The sequence below is a fragment of the Cynoglossus semilaevis genome, chromosome W (genome assembly GCF_000523025.1).
Source record: "Cynoglossus semilaevis isolate Cse_v1.0 chromosome W, Cse_v1.0, whole genome shotgun sequence".
Lineage (NCBI taxonomy): Eukaryota > Metazoa > Chordata > Actinopteri > Pleuronectiformes > Cynoglossidae > Cynoglossus > Cynoglossus semilaevis.
Genome location: NC_024327.1, coordinates 5,432,986 through 5,449,303, shown reverse-complemented (window position 1 = coordinate 5,449,303; position 16,318 = coordinate 5,432,986). Strand labels below are relative to the sequence as shown.

The window sequence follows — 16,318 nt, the reverse complement described above, 5'->3', positions numbered from 1 at the left end:
GTCTGTGATTGTTGTGGTCTTTCTGTAGTTTGTGACGGACTTGATTCCATGCCACATGCTGCGTGTGTTGTGTTCGAGATAGCATTCATGTTTTTGGGAGTGAGCCCTCTTTGCTGCTTTGATAGACTTTTGCAGTTCGTATCGGGCTCTCTTGTACTCCACGTGGTCTCCTGACTTGACAGCCTCCCGTCTCTTCCTTAGTTTCTGCTTTACATCTGTGTTAAACCAGGGTTTTTGGTTGGGGAACTTACGTACTGTTTTGGGGGGTGCACAGATGGATGTGCACCAGCTGATGTAGTCGCTGACAGTTTCTGTGTATTCATGGATGTCGTTAGTGGCCTCTTTGAAAGTGCTCCAGTCTGTGGCTTCTAAGCAGCCCTGCAGACTAGCTTGTGTGTCGTCAGTCCAGGTGTTAATGGTTTTTATTGTGATTGGCATTTACTTTAGCCTTTTGTTGTAAACTGGTTTATTCGTCGCGCTACGGTCCTCTCTGAAGATCGTGTAGCCGGCAGGCGTTACTGTCTCGTCGGGTGTCCTCTCCCCTAGCCATGTTTCACAGAAACACATTATGGAGCAGTCCTATATGTTCTTCAGGACAAGTGTTCTTCAAGTGTAACTGATTCAAAAAGCACAGTAACAGTACAAGTTTTGGCCCTCTTTTTGACTAGTTATATTTTTAGAACATACCCTGTGGGCACCTTAGTAATCCACAGGGGCTACCAGGTGCCCCCGGGCACCACGTTGGTGACCCCTGATTTAAAGACTATTTGTTTACTGTTTAGATTCAATCCCCGTCTGACTGAGAATGTTCTCTTCTTTAGAAAACAGTGGACTGCATGACAACCATGTCTGTCCCCTCCACTCTGGTCAAATGCCTCTATCTATTCTTTGACCTGCCTCACATGGCCGAGGCCCCACTGGGCCCCCCTCCTCAGCCCCAACCACCGCTGCCCCTCCTACAGGAGAAGACAGTCCAGGCCCAAACTCAGCCAGAGCTACTGTTGGCTGACCGTAGGGGACTGCTACAAAAAGTCTTTGTTCAGGTACAGAGAAAGGCCTCAACCATAGCTAAATCTAGCCTAAAGTCACCGTAAATAGCTGAGTATTATCCAGATATGTAGTAAAATAGACATATACAGTGCATCTGGAAAGTGTTCACAGTCCTTCACTTTTTCCACATTATGTTACAGCCTTATTCCAAAATGGATTAAATTCATTTTTTCCTCAAAATTCTACACACAGCACCCCACAATGACCTTTGCTCAATACTTTGTTGCTGCACCTTTGGCAGCAATTAGAGCCTCAATTCGTTTTGAATATGATGCTACAAGCTTGGCACACCTATCTTTGGGCAGTTTCGCCTATTCCTCTTTGCAGTACCTCTCAAGCTCCATTAGGTTGGATGAGAAGCATCGGTGCACAGCCATTTTCAGATCTCTCCAGAGATGTTCAAGTGGATTCAGGTCTGGGCTCTGGCTGGGCCACTCAGGGACATTCACCGGGTTGTTCTGAAGCCACTCGATATCCTGGCTGTGTGCTTAGGGCCATCTGCTGAAAGATGAACTGTCGCCCCAGTCTGAGGTCAAGAGCGCTCTGGAGCAGGTTTTCATCCAGGATGTCTCTGTACATTGCTGCATTCATCTCTCCTGCTATCCTGACTAGTTTTCCAGTTCCTGCTGCTGAAAAACATCCCCACAGCATGATGCTGCCACCACCATGCTTCACTGTAGGGATGGTATTGGCCTGGTGATGAGCAGTGCCTGGTTTTCTCCAAATGTGCCTGTCATTCACTCCAAAGAGTTAAATTTTTGTCTCATCAGACCAGAGAATTTTGTTTCTGATGGTCTGAGAGTCCACGTGCCTTTTGGCAAGCTCCAGGTGGGCTGCCATGTGCTTTTGGGCTTCCGTCTGGCCACTCTACCATACAGGCCTGATTGGTGGATTGCTACAGAGATGGTTGTCCTTCTGGAAGGTTCTCCTCTCTCCACAGAGGAACGCTGGAGCTCTGACAGTGTGACCATCGGGTTATTGGTCACCTCCCTGACTAAGGCCCTTCTCCCCCGATCACTCAGTTTAAATGGCCAGCCAGCTCGAGGAAGAGTCCTGGTGGTTCCACACTTCTGCCACTTACGGACGATGGAGGTCACTGTGCTCCTTGGAACCTTCAAAGCAGCAGAATTTTTTTCTGTAACCTTTCCCAGCCTCGTGCCTCGAGACAATCCTGTCTTGGAGGTCAACATACAATTCCTTTGTTTTTATGCTTGGTTTGAGCTTTGACATGCACTGTCAACCCTGGGACCTTCTATAGACAGGTGTGTGCCTTTCCAAATCATGTCCAATCAACTGAATTTACCACAGGTGGACTCCAATTAAGCTGCTGAAACATCTCAAGATGATCAGTGGAAACAGAATACACCTGAGCTCAATTTTGAGCTTCACGGCAAAGGCTGTGAATACTTATGTACATGTGATTTCTCAGATTTTTTTATTTTTAATAAATTTGCAACAATTTCAAAAAAACTTTTTTATCATTGTCATTATTGGGGCGTTGTGTGTAGAATTTTGAGGAAAAAAAATAATTTAATCCATTTTGGAATAAGGCTGTAACATAACAAAATGATCAAAAAGTGAAGTGCTGTGAATACTTTCCGGATGCACTGTAGTTATTCAAAAGTACAGTATCCATAAGAAAAAAAAAGATAATTATCTGAAGTAGTTAAATTAAAATGCAATAACATTAACCAGCATTTATGCTAAGATAAATACAATCAAGAAATATTACATGATTGTTAATTTCTCACCCTATTATCTTACACATACAAAAGATAATGTTCCTGTTTCTCCATCTTGTATGGTGCAGATCCTCGTAAAGCTCTGCAACTTCGTTTCTCCAGCTGAGGAGCTGGCTCAGAAAGACGACCTTCAGCTGCTCTTCAGTGCCATCACTTCTTGGTGTCCACCCCACAACTTGCCCTGGAGAAGGAGTGCGGGCGAGGTGCTGACAACCATTTCCTGCCATGGGCTCAGTGTTAACGTAGTCAAATACATCCATGGTATATAATTTTCCAAGCTGATGATCGTTTACTTTAAAATTGGATGTTATTGTCCAGATTTTTAATTAAAAAATACTTATTGTTTCTTCCATTTATTATTAATTACAGAGAAAGAATGTTTAGCCACATGCATCCAAAACATGCAGCAGTCAGATGACTTGTCACCGCTGGAGATTGTGGAGATGTTTGCTGGCCTCTCCTGCTTCCTCAAAGACTCAAGCGACATGTCACAGACACTGCTGGACGACTTTAGGATGTGTCAGGGTTATGCCTTCCTTTGTGATCTAATGCTCAGGTATGAGTCATGATGTTGTTACTTCTCTGTCCAATTTGCCTGAGTTGCCGTGTTTCTTATGGTCAGTAAACACACTCTTTTATCCCTGTCAGACTGGAACAGGCCAAAGAGGACGAATCCAAGGATGCACTCAAAGACCTGATAAACTTGGTCACATGTCTGACCACGTATGGTGTAACTGTGTTGAAACCTGCAGGTCTGACCACTGGTGCCCCCTTTCTGCTGCCTGGGTTTGTTCTTCCACAGCCTTCTGGGAAAGGTAAGATCACTTTGCTAAGTCATAAAATGTATTAAGAAATATATGTAATAAATATGTACCGTATTTTCCGGACTATAAGGCACACTTAAAATCCTTTAATGTTCTCAAAAATCGACAGTGCGCCTTATAACCCAGTGCGCCTTATGTATTAATTCTGGTTGGGCTTACTGACCTCGAACTGATTTTATAAAGCCAAACCACAGCGCGTCACTCATGATGGCACACAACTGAAGCACACTGGGAGCCAACAATTAAACTTTAACTCTGTTATCACAATTAGAAGATGCTTAACAACAATTGTTACAGTAGGTTGTGTAACCCAAATCCGTGCAACGTCACGTCGTGCCTCCCAACACCCGGAGACTCTGAGTTGTGTTTTTGTATTGTTGATGTATGGTGCGATGCAGGACGAGTCAGATGCATGGCTGTCGATTTTTTTCGTGGTTGAGAACTCTTTTTATTTCTCCTTTTTTATCGATGCAGGCAAAACACACACTCTCTCTGCAAAACAACTTCCGCACGGAACAGCGTCAAAACAACAATATGATGGCCATCCAGAACAAAAATAGTGAGAACAACCTGACTCTGGAGGGGCGAACAACAACAACAGCGTCCTCCAGTGTCCAACATAGGTCACTACCCTTTTCCACAAATCTCCATCCCTATTGATCTGCGACTCCATGCGCGCCCATCTCACCAATATTGTCAAAGCCCAGGTGAAGCAAACTAATTCGGGGCTTGCCATCATTCTGGATGGATTAATCAAAGAATTCCAACCGCTAAATATTGGTGTTAACAAGCCGTTCAAATTAAATTGCGAGCTGCGTGGGAGCATTGGATGACGTGGATGCCTGGGCTAAGGTATCAGTCTCAAATGTTTCACGAAGGCCATAATCTTCACTGAGCAACTAATTAACAGCAACGAGACTGACTCGGATATTGGCTAGAGGGATCTGGACATGCTTGATTATTCTGCTTAATTGTTTTGCTGACTGTTTTGTTTCGCCTAATGCGCCTTATAACCCGGTGCCCCTTATGGTCCGAAAAATACGGTAATAAAAGTAATTCACTGCAGCTACAGATCATTCTTTTTTTTTCTTTAGAACACACAGTGAGGAACATCCAGGCCTTTGCCGTCCTTCAGAATGCCTTCCTTCGTGCCAAAACCAGCCACCTGGCCTGTATGCTGCTGGACGCCATTGGAAACATCTATGCTGCCGTGCCAGCTAATTATTTTATTTTGGAGTCTCAGCACACACTCTCACAGTTTGCTGAGCGTGTGGCAAAACTACCTGAGGCCCAGGCCAAGTACTTTGAGTTGCTGGAGTATGTGGTATTCAGCCTTAACTATGTTCCATGTAAGGAGTTGTTCAGTGTGAGTGTATTGCTAAAGGCTAGCACGTCGCATGCATGCAGCGTCACTGCCGTGCGCGCGCTGCTGAAGTTAGCCAGACATGATACTGTCTTCAATGATGTCCTGCGCGAAGTGGGCCTGCTGGAGGTGCTGGTCAACCTACTGCACAAGTACGCTGCCATGCTGAAAGAGCCAGCTACGCAGTCCACACTGACAACAATGCAGTTACATGCTCATGAGCAAGGTGGGGATGATCCATCATTCAGTTTCTGCATCTCTTCAGGCATTTTGACTCCTTGTTGAGATCTTACCTTGGTTCTGCTCCCTGTCTCTGTGGTTGTCCCTGTTTTCAGTGGAATGTAAAAATAACTATGTGGCTGAGGAACAGAAGCAGTTAGCCTGGCTGGTGATGGAGACATTGACGGTGTTACTGCAGGGCAGCAACACCAGCAGCAGTAATGCAGGTTCGTTGAAAAATGTACAGTATTTCAATGAGCCCATGAAGTGTGTGTAACTCCATGGTGAGAACTTTACACACTGAATTCATGATTATAACTTTTGATTAAATTGAAAAGATCAAACTTGGTCTCAATTACAGCAAATCATAAACATTATAACATTAAATTCCCATGGACAATTAATTAGATGTATAACAGGCTGCACGGTTAAACATTGATTAACTTGACTGGAGTGCGCAAGTGGTCAACAAGTTACATTTTTAGTTATTTTCTGGCTATTTTTCTGCATACCAGTTTGCTTAGTTTCTGCTTCATGGCAAATTTTAAATCTTTATTTTGTTTTGTTGCTTAGTCACTGAGCCTTTCCAAGACGTTGTTATTTTGACATCTTTTAGATATTTTGGTCTAATTTTAAGTAAAGATATGCGTCAACTCTTTCTCTTCTTCCGTAATCTTTTTTCCATTTTACCTTCTTTTCTCCTCCTGTCCCTCTACTCTTTTCACAGCTTTGTTTAGAGAGTTTGGTGGCGCTCGCTGTGTTCACAACATTGTGAGGTATCGTCAGTGTCGGGACCATGCTCTCCTTATCATCCAGCAGCTCATTCTGTCCCCCAGCGGAGATGATGACATGGGGACGCTGCTAGGTCTAATGCACTCAGCACCACCCACTGAGCTGCAGCTGAAGACTGACATCCTGAGGGTAGCATGACTGAATTACTGCCTCCTGCTGGTTAAAACATTCATAAGTGAAGGCCATCAAAAACAATCAAAACGATTTTCCTCTTCCTCATCTCTGCAGGCTCTGCTGGCAGTGTTGCGTGAGAGTCACCGCACACGGACAGTCTTTCGTAAAGTTGGCGGTTTTGTTTATGTCACCTCCTTGTTGGTGGCGATGGAGCGCTCTCTGTGTCAGCCTCCCCGACAGGGCTGGGAGAAGGTGAACCAGAACCAGGTCTTTGAGCTTCTGCTCACCGTCTTCTGCATGCTCACTGCTGCCATGCGTTATGAACCCGCAAACTCCCACTTCTTCCGCACAGAGATACAGTTTGAGAAGCTGGCCGATGCTGTCAGGTAAGAGATCGACTATGACATGATTGTTTACTATTTTTTTTAACTTCATGCCACGTTTAATATAATCTCCTCTTACCTTTGTCCCTGATCATCTCTAGGCTTCTCGGTTGTTTCTCTGATACCAAGAAACTGGCTCCTACCTCTGTCTTTCCATCAAATGCACAGCCCTTCCAGAGGTTGCTTGAGGATGACGCTGCCCCCAGTGGTTGTGCAGGAGACAGTGTCTGTCCCACACTCAAACACTGCAGCAAACTTTTTATCTACATGTACAAAATGGCCACTGACTCCTTTGACAGGTCAGTCTGAAGAACTAAGACCAGAATCTAGGTGAATTTACATGATTACAGGATTTTTTTGTTTTTACTTTCCTACAACAAAAAAACATTGTATTTGACAGTGTTACAAAAGATGATGAAACTGATTTAGACTGATTTAGTTCAACATCCAAAACTATGATTCACCTCTTCACACGTGTTTGCTCAGTCAGTGCTGTAGTGAACAGAACTTTTTCACGTTTGTCTGTGAACTCAGCAACTTCTTAGTCATGTGAGACTCACACACACCCCTGGCCTGTAGTGACCTTTCCGCAGATAAGTCTGCTCTGATGGTAGTTGTTGAGGTATAAGCAAAGAACAGCTAGTGGTGACTTAGTGGTAAAGGAAGCGGACTTGGGTTCGAAAGGCTTCAGGTTTGAGTCCACCAGCTGCCAAGTTACCACTGAGGTGCTCAGAGCAAGGCACTGTCCCCACACACTGCTCCCCCGGTGCTTAAAGCTGCCCACTGTTCACTTTGGTGATGGGTTAAAAGCAGAGGTCACATTGCGTTGTGTGCAGTGGTGTGCTGTGTCACAAAGTAGTTCACTTTCCTTTCCTTCTTAGGTCTATTGCTGCAATAAAATTCAGCTCAGTTGAAGAAGTTTAAGAATTGGTCTTAAGCTCCAAAAGAACATATGAAAAAACCCTGTTATCTTTGATTAAACCACATAAAATGTGTTGAATATTTGTTACATATTAACTACCCAAGATATTCTCCAACATAATACTTTGTAATAAAAAAATGGTAGTTTTGTTACCAACAACAATAAATGTACTCAGTTTAGCCAAAAAGAAACTTTCATAATTCATTATTGTAAAACATACTTAAAATCTACCAAGGCTACAAAAGGTCACAAAGGTTTTTAGAATATATTATCAACACAATATATTAAGCTAATTGTCCAGTAACACAACTTTTAGACATCTGTAAACATGTAACTATGTCTAAGAATACTCAAATGACCAAATTCACTGATTGATGCAGAAAGTCAAAAAATATTTGCAACAGTTTCTATAATGTTCACTGGGATGTTGGGGTGTTGGCTGGGCACAACCAGTAAAAATCGCTTAGAATAGTCATGCATTTGCCCTGGTTAATATTTTCCCTGGTAAATATTCATGCTGTGTCTTAAATTGTTCATGTTCCTCCGACCCTGTTTCTGTCTCTAGATTAACAACTTCTTATTGTCTCTTTTTCCTTCTTTCCTATTCCTTTAACACTTGACACTGTCCGACTGCTCTACCTGTCTGGCTCTGTGTGTATGTACACGTGTGCATGTACAGTCGTGCAGAGCAGATCCCTCCCTGTCTGACTCATGAGACCTCGCTGCCTTCACCGTGGGGCACACCAGCCCCCACCAGGAAGAGGTAGCTAAAGCGTTCTATCTCCTCTGTCCTTATCCTTCCTTTCCTTTTCCTACTGCTTCCCTTTCCTGTGACCTGACTGCGTCACCCCCTAAAGCCAGACACATGATCTTCACAAAAAATGAAACATCTAGGTCAGCAGGAGTCCAAAATACATTTTGGAATTTTCATTTTATTGTTAGGCAGACTTCCAATCAGGAAACAGATGTTTATTAATCACTTTCTCTTCCACAAATCGTCTGTAGAGACAATTTGTGACTTTAGCTCACTGTGAAGAATATGCTGCTGGTCTACTGCTGCCTCCTGTGGTCAATTTATGTCAATTAATACAATCTGAAAAATTGATTTTGAACAGTAAAGTTAAAGAATACTACATTGAAACTTAATGACAGGGGCTGGGTTAAACCAGGTAACAGTCTCTTTTCACTGCAGCAGTGGTGGCTTAGTGTTTAAGGAAGCGGACTTGGGTCCGAAAAGCTTCAGGATTGAGTCCACCAGCTGCAAAGTTACCACTGAGGTGCTCTGAGCATGGCACCGTCCAAACACAATGCTCCCCGGGTGCTTAAAGATGCCCACTGTTCACTTTGGTGATGGGTTAAAAGCAGAAGTCACATTTCATTGTGTGCAGTGGTGTGCTGTGTCACAATGACAAGTAGTTTAAAAAAATGAAAATGAAACACAGACTCTAAATAGTGACTTCTGTGGATTGAAGTAGGCCAGCTGACCTCTTCTGGTTTTCTTAGACATGGATACTATGGGACATCTGGCCCACCTGCCCCTGTCAAAGCTCTGACTGACCTAAAACTCCACCTGTCCAACCCAATCCACACTGCTGGTTCCTCCTCTTTATCAGAGCTAGTGGTCATCCACCCTGGGGCAGTTCTGGCCATGCTGGATCTGCTGCCGTCCGTCTGCTCCGACAGCCAACCTGAGGTGAGGGAATTAGGTCAGGGGACTCATCTATGTAGTATAATTTGTTGTTTCAGTGAATTATAAACTCCACCCTCTCTGTGCATTTCTCAGCATGCTCTGGACCTACAGCTAGCTGTGGCCAACATTCTGCAGCTGCTGGTAAACAGTGAGAGAAACCAGCAGCTTCTGTGTGATGCTGGTCTGCACCAGAGGCTGCTGCAGCACTGCAGCCACGCTCTATGTGATGAGGAGCATCCACTGCATCCACCGCTACAGAGGATGTTTGAGAGGCTGGCCTCACAAGCACTGCAGCCCATGGTTCTTAGGTATGCCAGCTAACTCTAATAGACTCACAGGAAGCATTTCAGTCAGGAAGAGAAACAGTGATGAGGACCACTTTCAAGAAGATCAATAAAACACACGCACAGTCTACCTTTCCTGGGTTTGATTGTAAAGTGGTTGATTTTGGGGAAAAAAAGAAATAGTAAAAGAAAAAAGGTTTACCATTAGGTCAAAACATTGATCAAATTACTATAATTATTTTCAGTAAAAAAGGGTTTAATCATCGAGGTAAAGTTGAAACAGTATCAAAAGGTTTTACATATAAATTAGGGCTGGGCAACGATTTAAATTTTTAATCGCGATTAATTGCACGATTTCCCTGATTAATCATGATTAATCGCATTGTATACACAAAATCCAATAATGAATTCAAAAGTAGTATTAAGTGCACTTTTATTTAAATATTCTTCTGCCATATTAATTAAAGTACAGTAACATTTGTTGTGCAAACACTTTTAACATCAGCACTTGTCAGTAACACACAGTGTAAATCTAAACTTAAAAAATGTAAAAAAAAATATATAAATAAATAAAACGTATTGCCACTACCAGGGCATTAATGTTATCCTGTTCTTTATGAAAAATCAAAAGGCAGTTGTCTCGCAGCAGCAATCGTGTGGTGTCTGTTTTCATTACAGACAAAGCATGTGAATGCAGCACCCACTTCTCATCAACATAATGCGCTATAACGCCAAGGTAATTATGGTTACCGATGTGATGTCCAGTAGTCCCCAGTGAGAGCAACAGCAGATGCATGTTGTAAAATCGCTTTTTCAGTCCTCTTCTTTTTATACAACTCGTGTATTCTTCGTGTGATTGTGCGTCTCGATGGCATCTCATACCTGCAGTCATTTGTTGCGATTCTCACAATGTTTCTTAGGCTGACGTCTTCCACAACACTAATCGGCCTACAGTCTGTAGCTATCCACTTCTCTTGCTTTTGTTTGGCTGTACTTCTCTCACACGCTGCATTTGGCGTAGTCTGTTGAAGCCTCCCTCCACTGTCTGATGCGTTGAATGGTTTGCTGATATCAACAGTGTGTTTTGCATTTATGTGATATTTTAGACTGGAAGTACTCCGGTGAAAAGAAAATTCAACTTGGCAGTGGTTACAAATAACCTTGTTTCTGTCAAATCTGCCGCCTGGAAGAACTTTAAAATGAAAATGGCCAGGTAAAAGTTCTGCAGCTTTACCCCTCTCCATGTTCTGTAGTGATGTGTCGTTCGCGAGTGATTCGTTCAAAATGAACGAATCTTTCATATGCCTCATGACTCCCGAGTCACATGAAAGATTCGTGACTCCCAAGTCATATGAAATATTTGTTCATATTGAACTCACAAATCACTCTCTGCGAACTAATCTTTCACTACGAACGAATTACTCTCTGCAAACTAATATATGGCTGTGAAGTAATCTTTCACTACGAACTAATCTTTCACTGTGAACTAATCTTTCACTATGAACGAAGTACTCTCTGCAAACTAATCTATGACTGTGACCTAATATTTCACTACGAACTAATCTTTCACTGTGAACTAATCTTTCGCCGTGAACTAATCTTTCGCTGTGAACGAATCATTCTCTGTGAACTAATCTTTCGCTTCATTCTCGCAGATTCGTTTCATTTGTCACGTGAAAGAGCTCGGGTCTTTTGCTCTCATTCATCTTCACATTGTGATGTGTTTTTATTTCTTAGCTTTTCGCATGGTTTTAATTGCTTATGGAATTTTGTGTACTTTGTAGACTTTGTCAGCGGAAGCAAACCATGTTGCCTTCAGTATTTAGTGTCGGAGAACCGCAGCCTTCTTTACAACGCCCACAATAGGGCTAAAGCGCCGCCTGCTGTAAAACGAATGAAATGATTAGTTCAAGATTCGTTCACGACTCGTTCATTTTACTGTTAGAGAGTCAAAGATTCGAATCAATAAAAAGAGTCGGTCTTCCCATCACTACTGTTCTAGCTTTTTCGCATGTTTTTCCGCCAATTTTTTAAATTTCCGGTTCCGCAGCAGCAAGCAACAGAGTTTTACAAAATAAAAGCATGTGATCAACCTGCGTTAATGCGCGATAAAATAAATGTCGGCGTTAATAGATTATTGAGTTAATGCGAAAATAACGTGTTAACTTGCCCAGCCCTAATATAAATATAAGAGTAGTACAATGTAATGTTGTTAATCTTTAATATATATTTATAGGTCTCTTATGATTCACACACATTTCATACATATTTACTGTTTCCAAGTGATTTTGACATTTTACAATTCTCACATTTGTGCCTTTATGGATGTTTTCCTCCTCTCAGTAACATTTTATCCTGTCCATCCTTAGGGAGTTTGTGCGTCTGGGAAACCCTCTTAATTGTGGAGCCTGGGATAAGAAGCTGCTGAAACAGTACAGAGTTCACAAACCCAGTTCAGTGAGCTATGACAGCGAGATGAGAAGTAAAGACATTGATATATGTTTAACAATCTGTTTGGACAATTAAAGCACAATTCCTAAATGTTTCAACTCTCTTATAGACAAGTATTATGAGTTTTTATGTTTATTTTGACCAACTCCTCAGGACAGGACTCAGCTGTTTACGTACACCTCAAGGATAAAACACACTCCTTTGAGGACAAAAATGTGCACATTTTGGCCAGGGAAGACAGATGGTTTGAGAGAGGGGTAAAAGAAGCCATTTTTGTCAACCTGGAAAAACCATCACTCAACAGAGGAGGTGGACTCAGACACAACCTATCACCCACATACAAAGCACTTTTAGGAAAAATACCCAAAAGATTCACCTCAGTTTCACATAACAAAGAGGCAGGTGACCGAAACCGTTCTGATGAGAACCCCAATGACCCATCAGACTCTTAACGACTGTTTGCCCTTTCACAGTTGACCCCAAGGCCCCCCCCAACAGGGTGGACCTGAAGTAGCTTTATTCTTTCACACCTAGAGTATATATTTGCTGTACTCCCTACCACCACCAGTTAGAACTGAAGAAGCCTCTTGGATGAGAGGTGAAACGTCTTCTTTTAGAAAATTCACGTCCAGTTGCCTAACAGAACTTTTCAACCTTGACCATGACCTGGATGACTGAGAATCTTCATAGACTTATTTTGATATCCATTGTCAATTTTAAAAATACCTGGCAATTTGTTAGCTTTGTGACCAACTCATTCTTTTCTAGCTTTTAGCTACTTATGTGTTCTGTCAGATTTACATTTTCAAGTATTAGAGGTTGGCCACACCTAAACATGAAAAGTTCTCTGATTTACCATATTTTCCTAAATTCTAGCTCTCTTTCGGCTGTTTCCTATATATTTGAGGAACTCTTAACCCTTCCTATAAATTCTCTAAGAATTTAATGTATTGTTGTTGTAATTGATAAAACTGATTCGTTGCTGATTTTATTATATAAAAAACAGTGAAATCATGATTAATTATAATGTGTTGCTGACATTGCAGTGATAGACTCTCTGTTTTTGTGTTATGTCACAGGCAGCATGACCATGTCCACGGAGGGCTTAGGTGCCAACAGCGTATTTGCTACGCCAGCAGAGGAGAATGCTCAGTACAGGATAAGCCGCAGCATTGTTCGCTCAGCAGAGGGCAGCACCGTGCCGTTGACCAGGGTCAAGTGTCTAGTGTCCATGACGACACCCAATCACATCCGCCTGCATGGCTCAGCGGTCACACCTGCCTTTATTGAGTTTGACACCTCGCTGGAAGGTTTTGGGTCAGTTCTTAAAATATTCTGTTAATGTGTTCAGAAGCTGTAAAAGCACAATTCTAAAATGAAAACATTATAAATTATGACTCTTTGGAGTAGGTTTAGAAATGCAGACTAATTTGAAATCGGTGTGAGAAAGACAGTAAAGCAAAGTCACATTGGAGTGAATCCATCTCAAAACTGGAAGCTACTGGAACCACGTGACTTATCAGTATGGTGATCAGTTCAGCTCCACCTATTTGTTCATAACTACAGTCTGAGGCATAGCATGTGAATATAACAGTTTCTGCTGCAACACTGCAGTGTGTGCCCTAGGGGCAGTGGTGGTTTAGTGGTTAAGGAAGCAGTGGTGGCTTAATGGTTAAGGAAGTGGATGTGGGTCCCAAGTTGCCACTGAGGTGCTCTGAGCATGGCACCGTCCCCACACAATGCTCCCCGGGTGCTTAAAGATGCCCACTGTTCACTTTGGTGATGGGTTAAAAGCAGAGGTCACATTTTGTTGTGTGCAGTGGTGTGCTGTCTCACAATGACAAGTAGTTAAATTTCCTTCCTACTTTTAGAGCCACATACTGGCAGATACCTCCCATCTGTCTAGCTGAAAAATTAATGATGCTGCTGCTGTGAGGAAAAAGGCTGAAAGACACAATTAAAAAATCTTCATCCAGTTGTATCACGACCTTTAAATAAATAAAAACAAAATTTCATCACAGTGATTTTCAGAAATGTGACCACTATGAATGCAAGGTTAGCCACAAAAAAATGGGTTTGGTAAGGTAAAAATTTGTTTTAAACACTTTAAAATAATAAGGTGGTTGAGACAGCAGGATTTTCTTCAGACTATAGCAGTTAATATAACATACCTCTAAAACTGTGTGTGTGCTGTGTTGTTTTTTTTAACACAATATGAATTTTGGCCCCTAGTTGTCTGTTCCTGCCCAGCATGGCTCCTCCACACAACAACCCCTCCAGTTCCACCACCACCTCTGCTATCACTGAAGGAGCTGTTCTCAGTGGGATGGGATCAGGTGAGTTAGGGTACTCCCCATGGTCACAGATTTCTGTGCTCACGTGCGCAGATCTGCACACTGGACACACCTTTCAAACTCTTTCTTCTTCTGCTGCAGGGGAGCGCTTGTTTCCTCCACCATCTGGACTCAGCTACTCCACTTGGTTCTGTGTTGAGCGTTTCAGCTCCGTGCCCCATGCTCATCCACTGCGTCTCCTCACCGTGGTCCGTCGAGCATCTTCCTCAGAGCAGCACTATGTCTGCCTGTCTGTTGTTCTTTCCTGTAAAGACCGGACCTTGAGTGTCTCCACGAAAGAGGCGCTTCTGCAGACCTATTGTGAGTCTCTGCTGATACCACATCTTTTTAAATTGACACAACTCTGCCACACATTCTGCAAATGTATCAGAATTTTAGAAAGATATCGGCAGAGGTCATGTTTTTTTACTCAACACCCGGCTAATCTATTGTATTTTATTTTTGTGGTTCCAGCGGATGAGTCAAGTGAGGAGTCTGCCTTTTATGAGCTTCTTCCATGCTGCGCTCGTTTCCGCTGCGGTGAGCTCATCTCCGAGTGTCAGTGGCATCACTTGCTGTTGGTGATGAGCAAAGGCATGTTGAAGAACAGCATGGTCTCACTGTACATTGATGGTCAATTGGTCAACACCGTCAAGGTACAAAAGAAAACTTATGATAATGTAACAGACTCAAGAATTAAATGTTCCAGCTCACATTAACTTTTTCACTAAATACTAATTTATCTTTTATCTCTTTGCTCTCTCTCTCTCGCTCTCTCCTTCTCTCACTCTCTCCTTCTCTCACTCTCTCTTACTCACTCTCTACCCCCCCACCTCTAGTTACACTACATCCATAGTTCACCCGGGGGTTCTGGTTCTACTAACCCTTCAATGGTCAGTACTGTTTATAGCTATGTGGGAACTCCACCAGCCCAGAGACAAATCTCTAGTTTGGTCTGGCGTCTGGGTCCCACCCATTTCCTGGAGGAAGTTCTACCCGCCTCCAGCGTAGCAGCCATCTACGAATTAGGACCAAACTATGTGGGCAGTTTCCAGGCAGTGTACTTGCCCTGTGAGTGATGGCATCACTGCTTTTGGCATCAATCTGTCTTTTCTTTCTTCTGTGGCAGCTCTTCCTCACTCTTTATTGTTTCAGGTAAAGATTCAAAGGCAGAAGCAGTTCCAGCATCTCCAGTTTCATTGGTTGCTGAGGAGAAGGTGTCTTTTAGTCTGTACGCTGTCTCTGCATCCACACTGACTGTAGCTAAGATCCGAAAGGTCTACAACAAACTGGACAGTAAAGCTATTGCCAAACAGGTGAGAAACCCTGTTGGTACAGCTGCTAGTTGTCCTTGGAGATTCCATCATACGTCTCTAGGTCTGAACATGATACACATTTCAAACATTCCACAAGGAAAATGTTGGAAGGAAAATGTTAGGTCATGTATCTTTTAATTTTTGGGGTCTAACTTACCGAATGAATAATGTTTGAATTGTTGTAAAACTTTCATCTATTTTTATTTTCATTTTGTAGCATAATTGTAGTGTTTTGGGCTAAATTTTATGCTGCTTTTCCTTGGCTATTTTTCTGTTATGTTTTGGTTTAGGTATCCTTTGGTCTAGTTTCGGGGATAACAATTGTTGTCATTGTAAGGTTAGTTTTGTTAGCTTTTTAGCTACTTTTTAGCTTCTTAAAACTTTTGACCACATTCTTAGTATATATTGCCCAGGTGTATTCTAAAGCTTCTTCTTCTTCTTTTCCTTTCGGCTTTGTCTCTTTTTTCAGGGGTTGCCACAACTAATCATTGTTTTCCGTCTCTCCCTGTTCTCTGCATCTTCTACTTTGACTCCAAGTATCTACATGTCCTTCCTCACTGCATCCATAAATCTACTCTTTGTCTTCTACCTGGTAGCTCCATCTCTAGCATTCTTCTACCAATGTATCCGCTGTCCCTCCTCCGCACATGTCCAAACCCTCTCAATCTGGCTTCTCTGGCTTTTTCTCCAAACCTTCCTGTCTGTTTTGTCCCTCTAATGACCTCATTCCTGATCCTGTCAATCCTTGTCACTCCCAAAGAGAATCTTAGCATCTTTAACTCTGCCACCTCCAGCTCCGCCTCCTGTCTTCTGCCTATTGCTAGTGTCTCTAAAC

General features: G+C 42.6%; 1 protein-coding gene across 1 annotated transcript in view; it reads left to right on the top strand.

Moving 5' to 3' along the window:
• Positions 1–16,318, top strand: part of LOC103397024 (WD repeat and FYVE domain-containing protein 3-like) — a 65,256-nt gene that overhangs the window by 3,815 nt on the left and 45,123 nt on the right. The window contains exons 4-22 of the mRNA XM_025052898.1: positions 822–1,043; positions 2,861–3,053; positions 3,162–3,348; positions 3,441–3,607; positions 4,711–5,205; positions 5,315–5,425; positions 5,926–6,119; positions 6,219–6,490; positions 6,589–6,786; positions 8,089–8,172; positions 8,913–9,102; positions 9,193–9,407; positions 11,753–11,865; positions 12,914–13,151; positions 14,067–14,170; positions 14,270–14,488; positions 14,642–14,823; positions 15,007–15,238; positions 15,323–15,483. Of these exons, the coding sequence (XP_024908666.1) occupies positions 822–1,043; positions 2,861–3,053; positions 3,162–3,348; positions 3,441–3,607; positions 4,711–5,205; positions 5,315–5,425; positions 5,926–6,119; positions 6,219–6,490; positions 6,589–6,786; positions 8,089–8,172; positions 8,913–9,102; positions 9,193–9,407; positions 11,753–11,865; positions 12,914–13,151; positions 14,067–14,170; positions 14,270–14,488; positions 14,642–14,823; positions 15,007–15,238; positions 15,323–15,483 (3,777 nt within the window). The remainder of the gene's footprint in view (positions 1–821; positions 1,044–2,860; positions 3,054–3,161; positions 3,349–3,440; positions 3,608–4,710; positions 5,206–5,314; positions 5,426–5,925; positions 6,120–6,218; positions 6,491–6,588; positions 6,787–8,088; positions 8,173–8,912; positions 9,103–9,192; positions 9,408–11,752; positions 11,866–12,913; positions 13,152–14,066; positions 14,171–14,269; positions 14,489–14,641; positions 14,824–15,006; positions 15,239–15,322; positions 15,484–16,318) is intronic.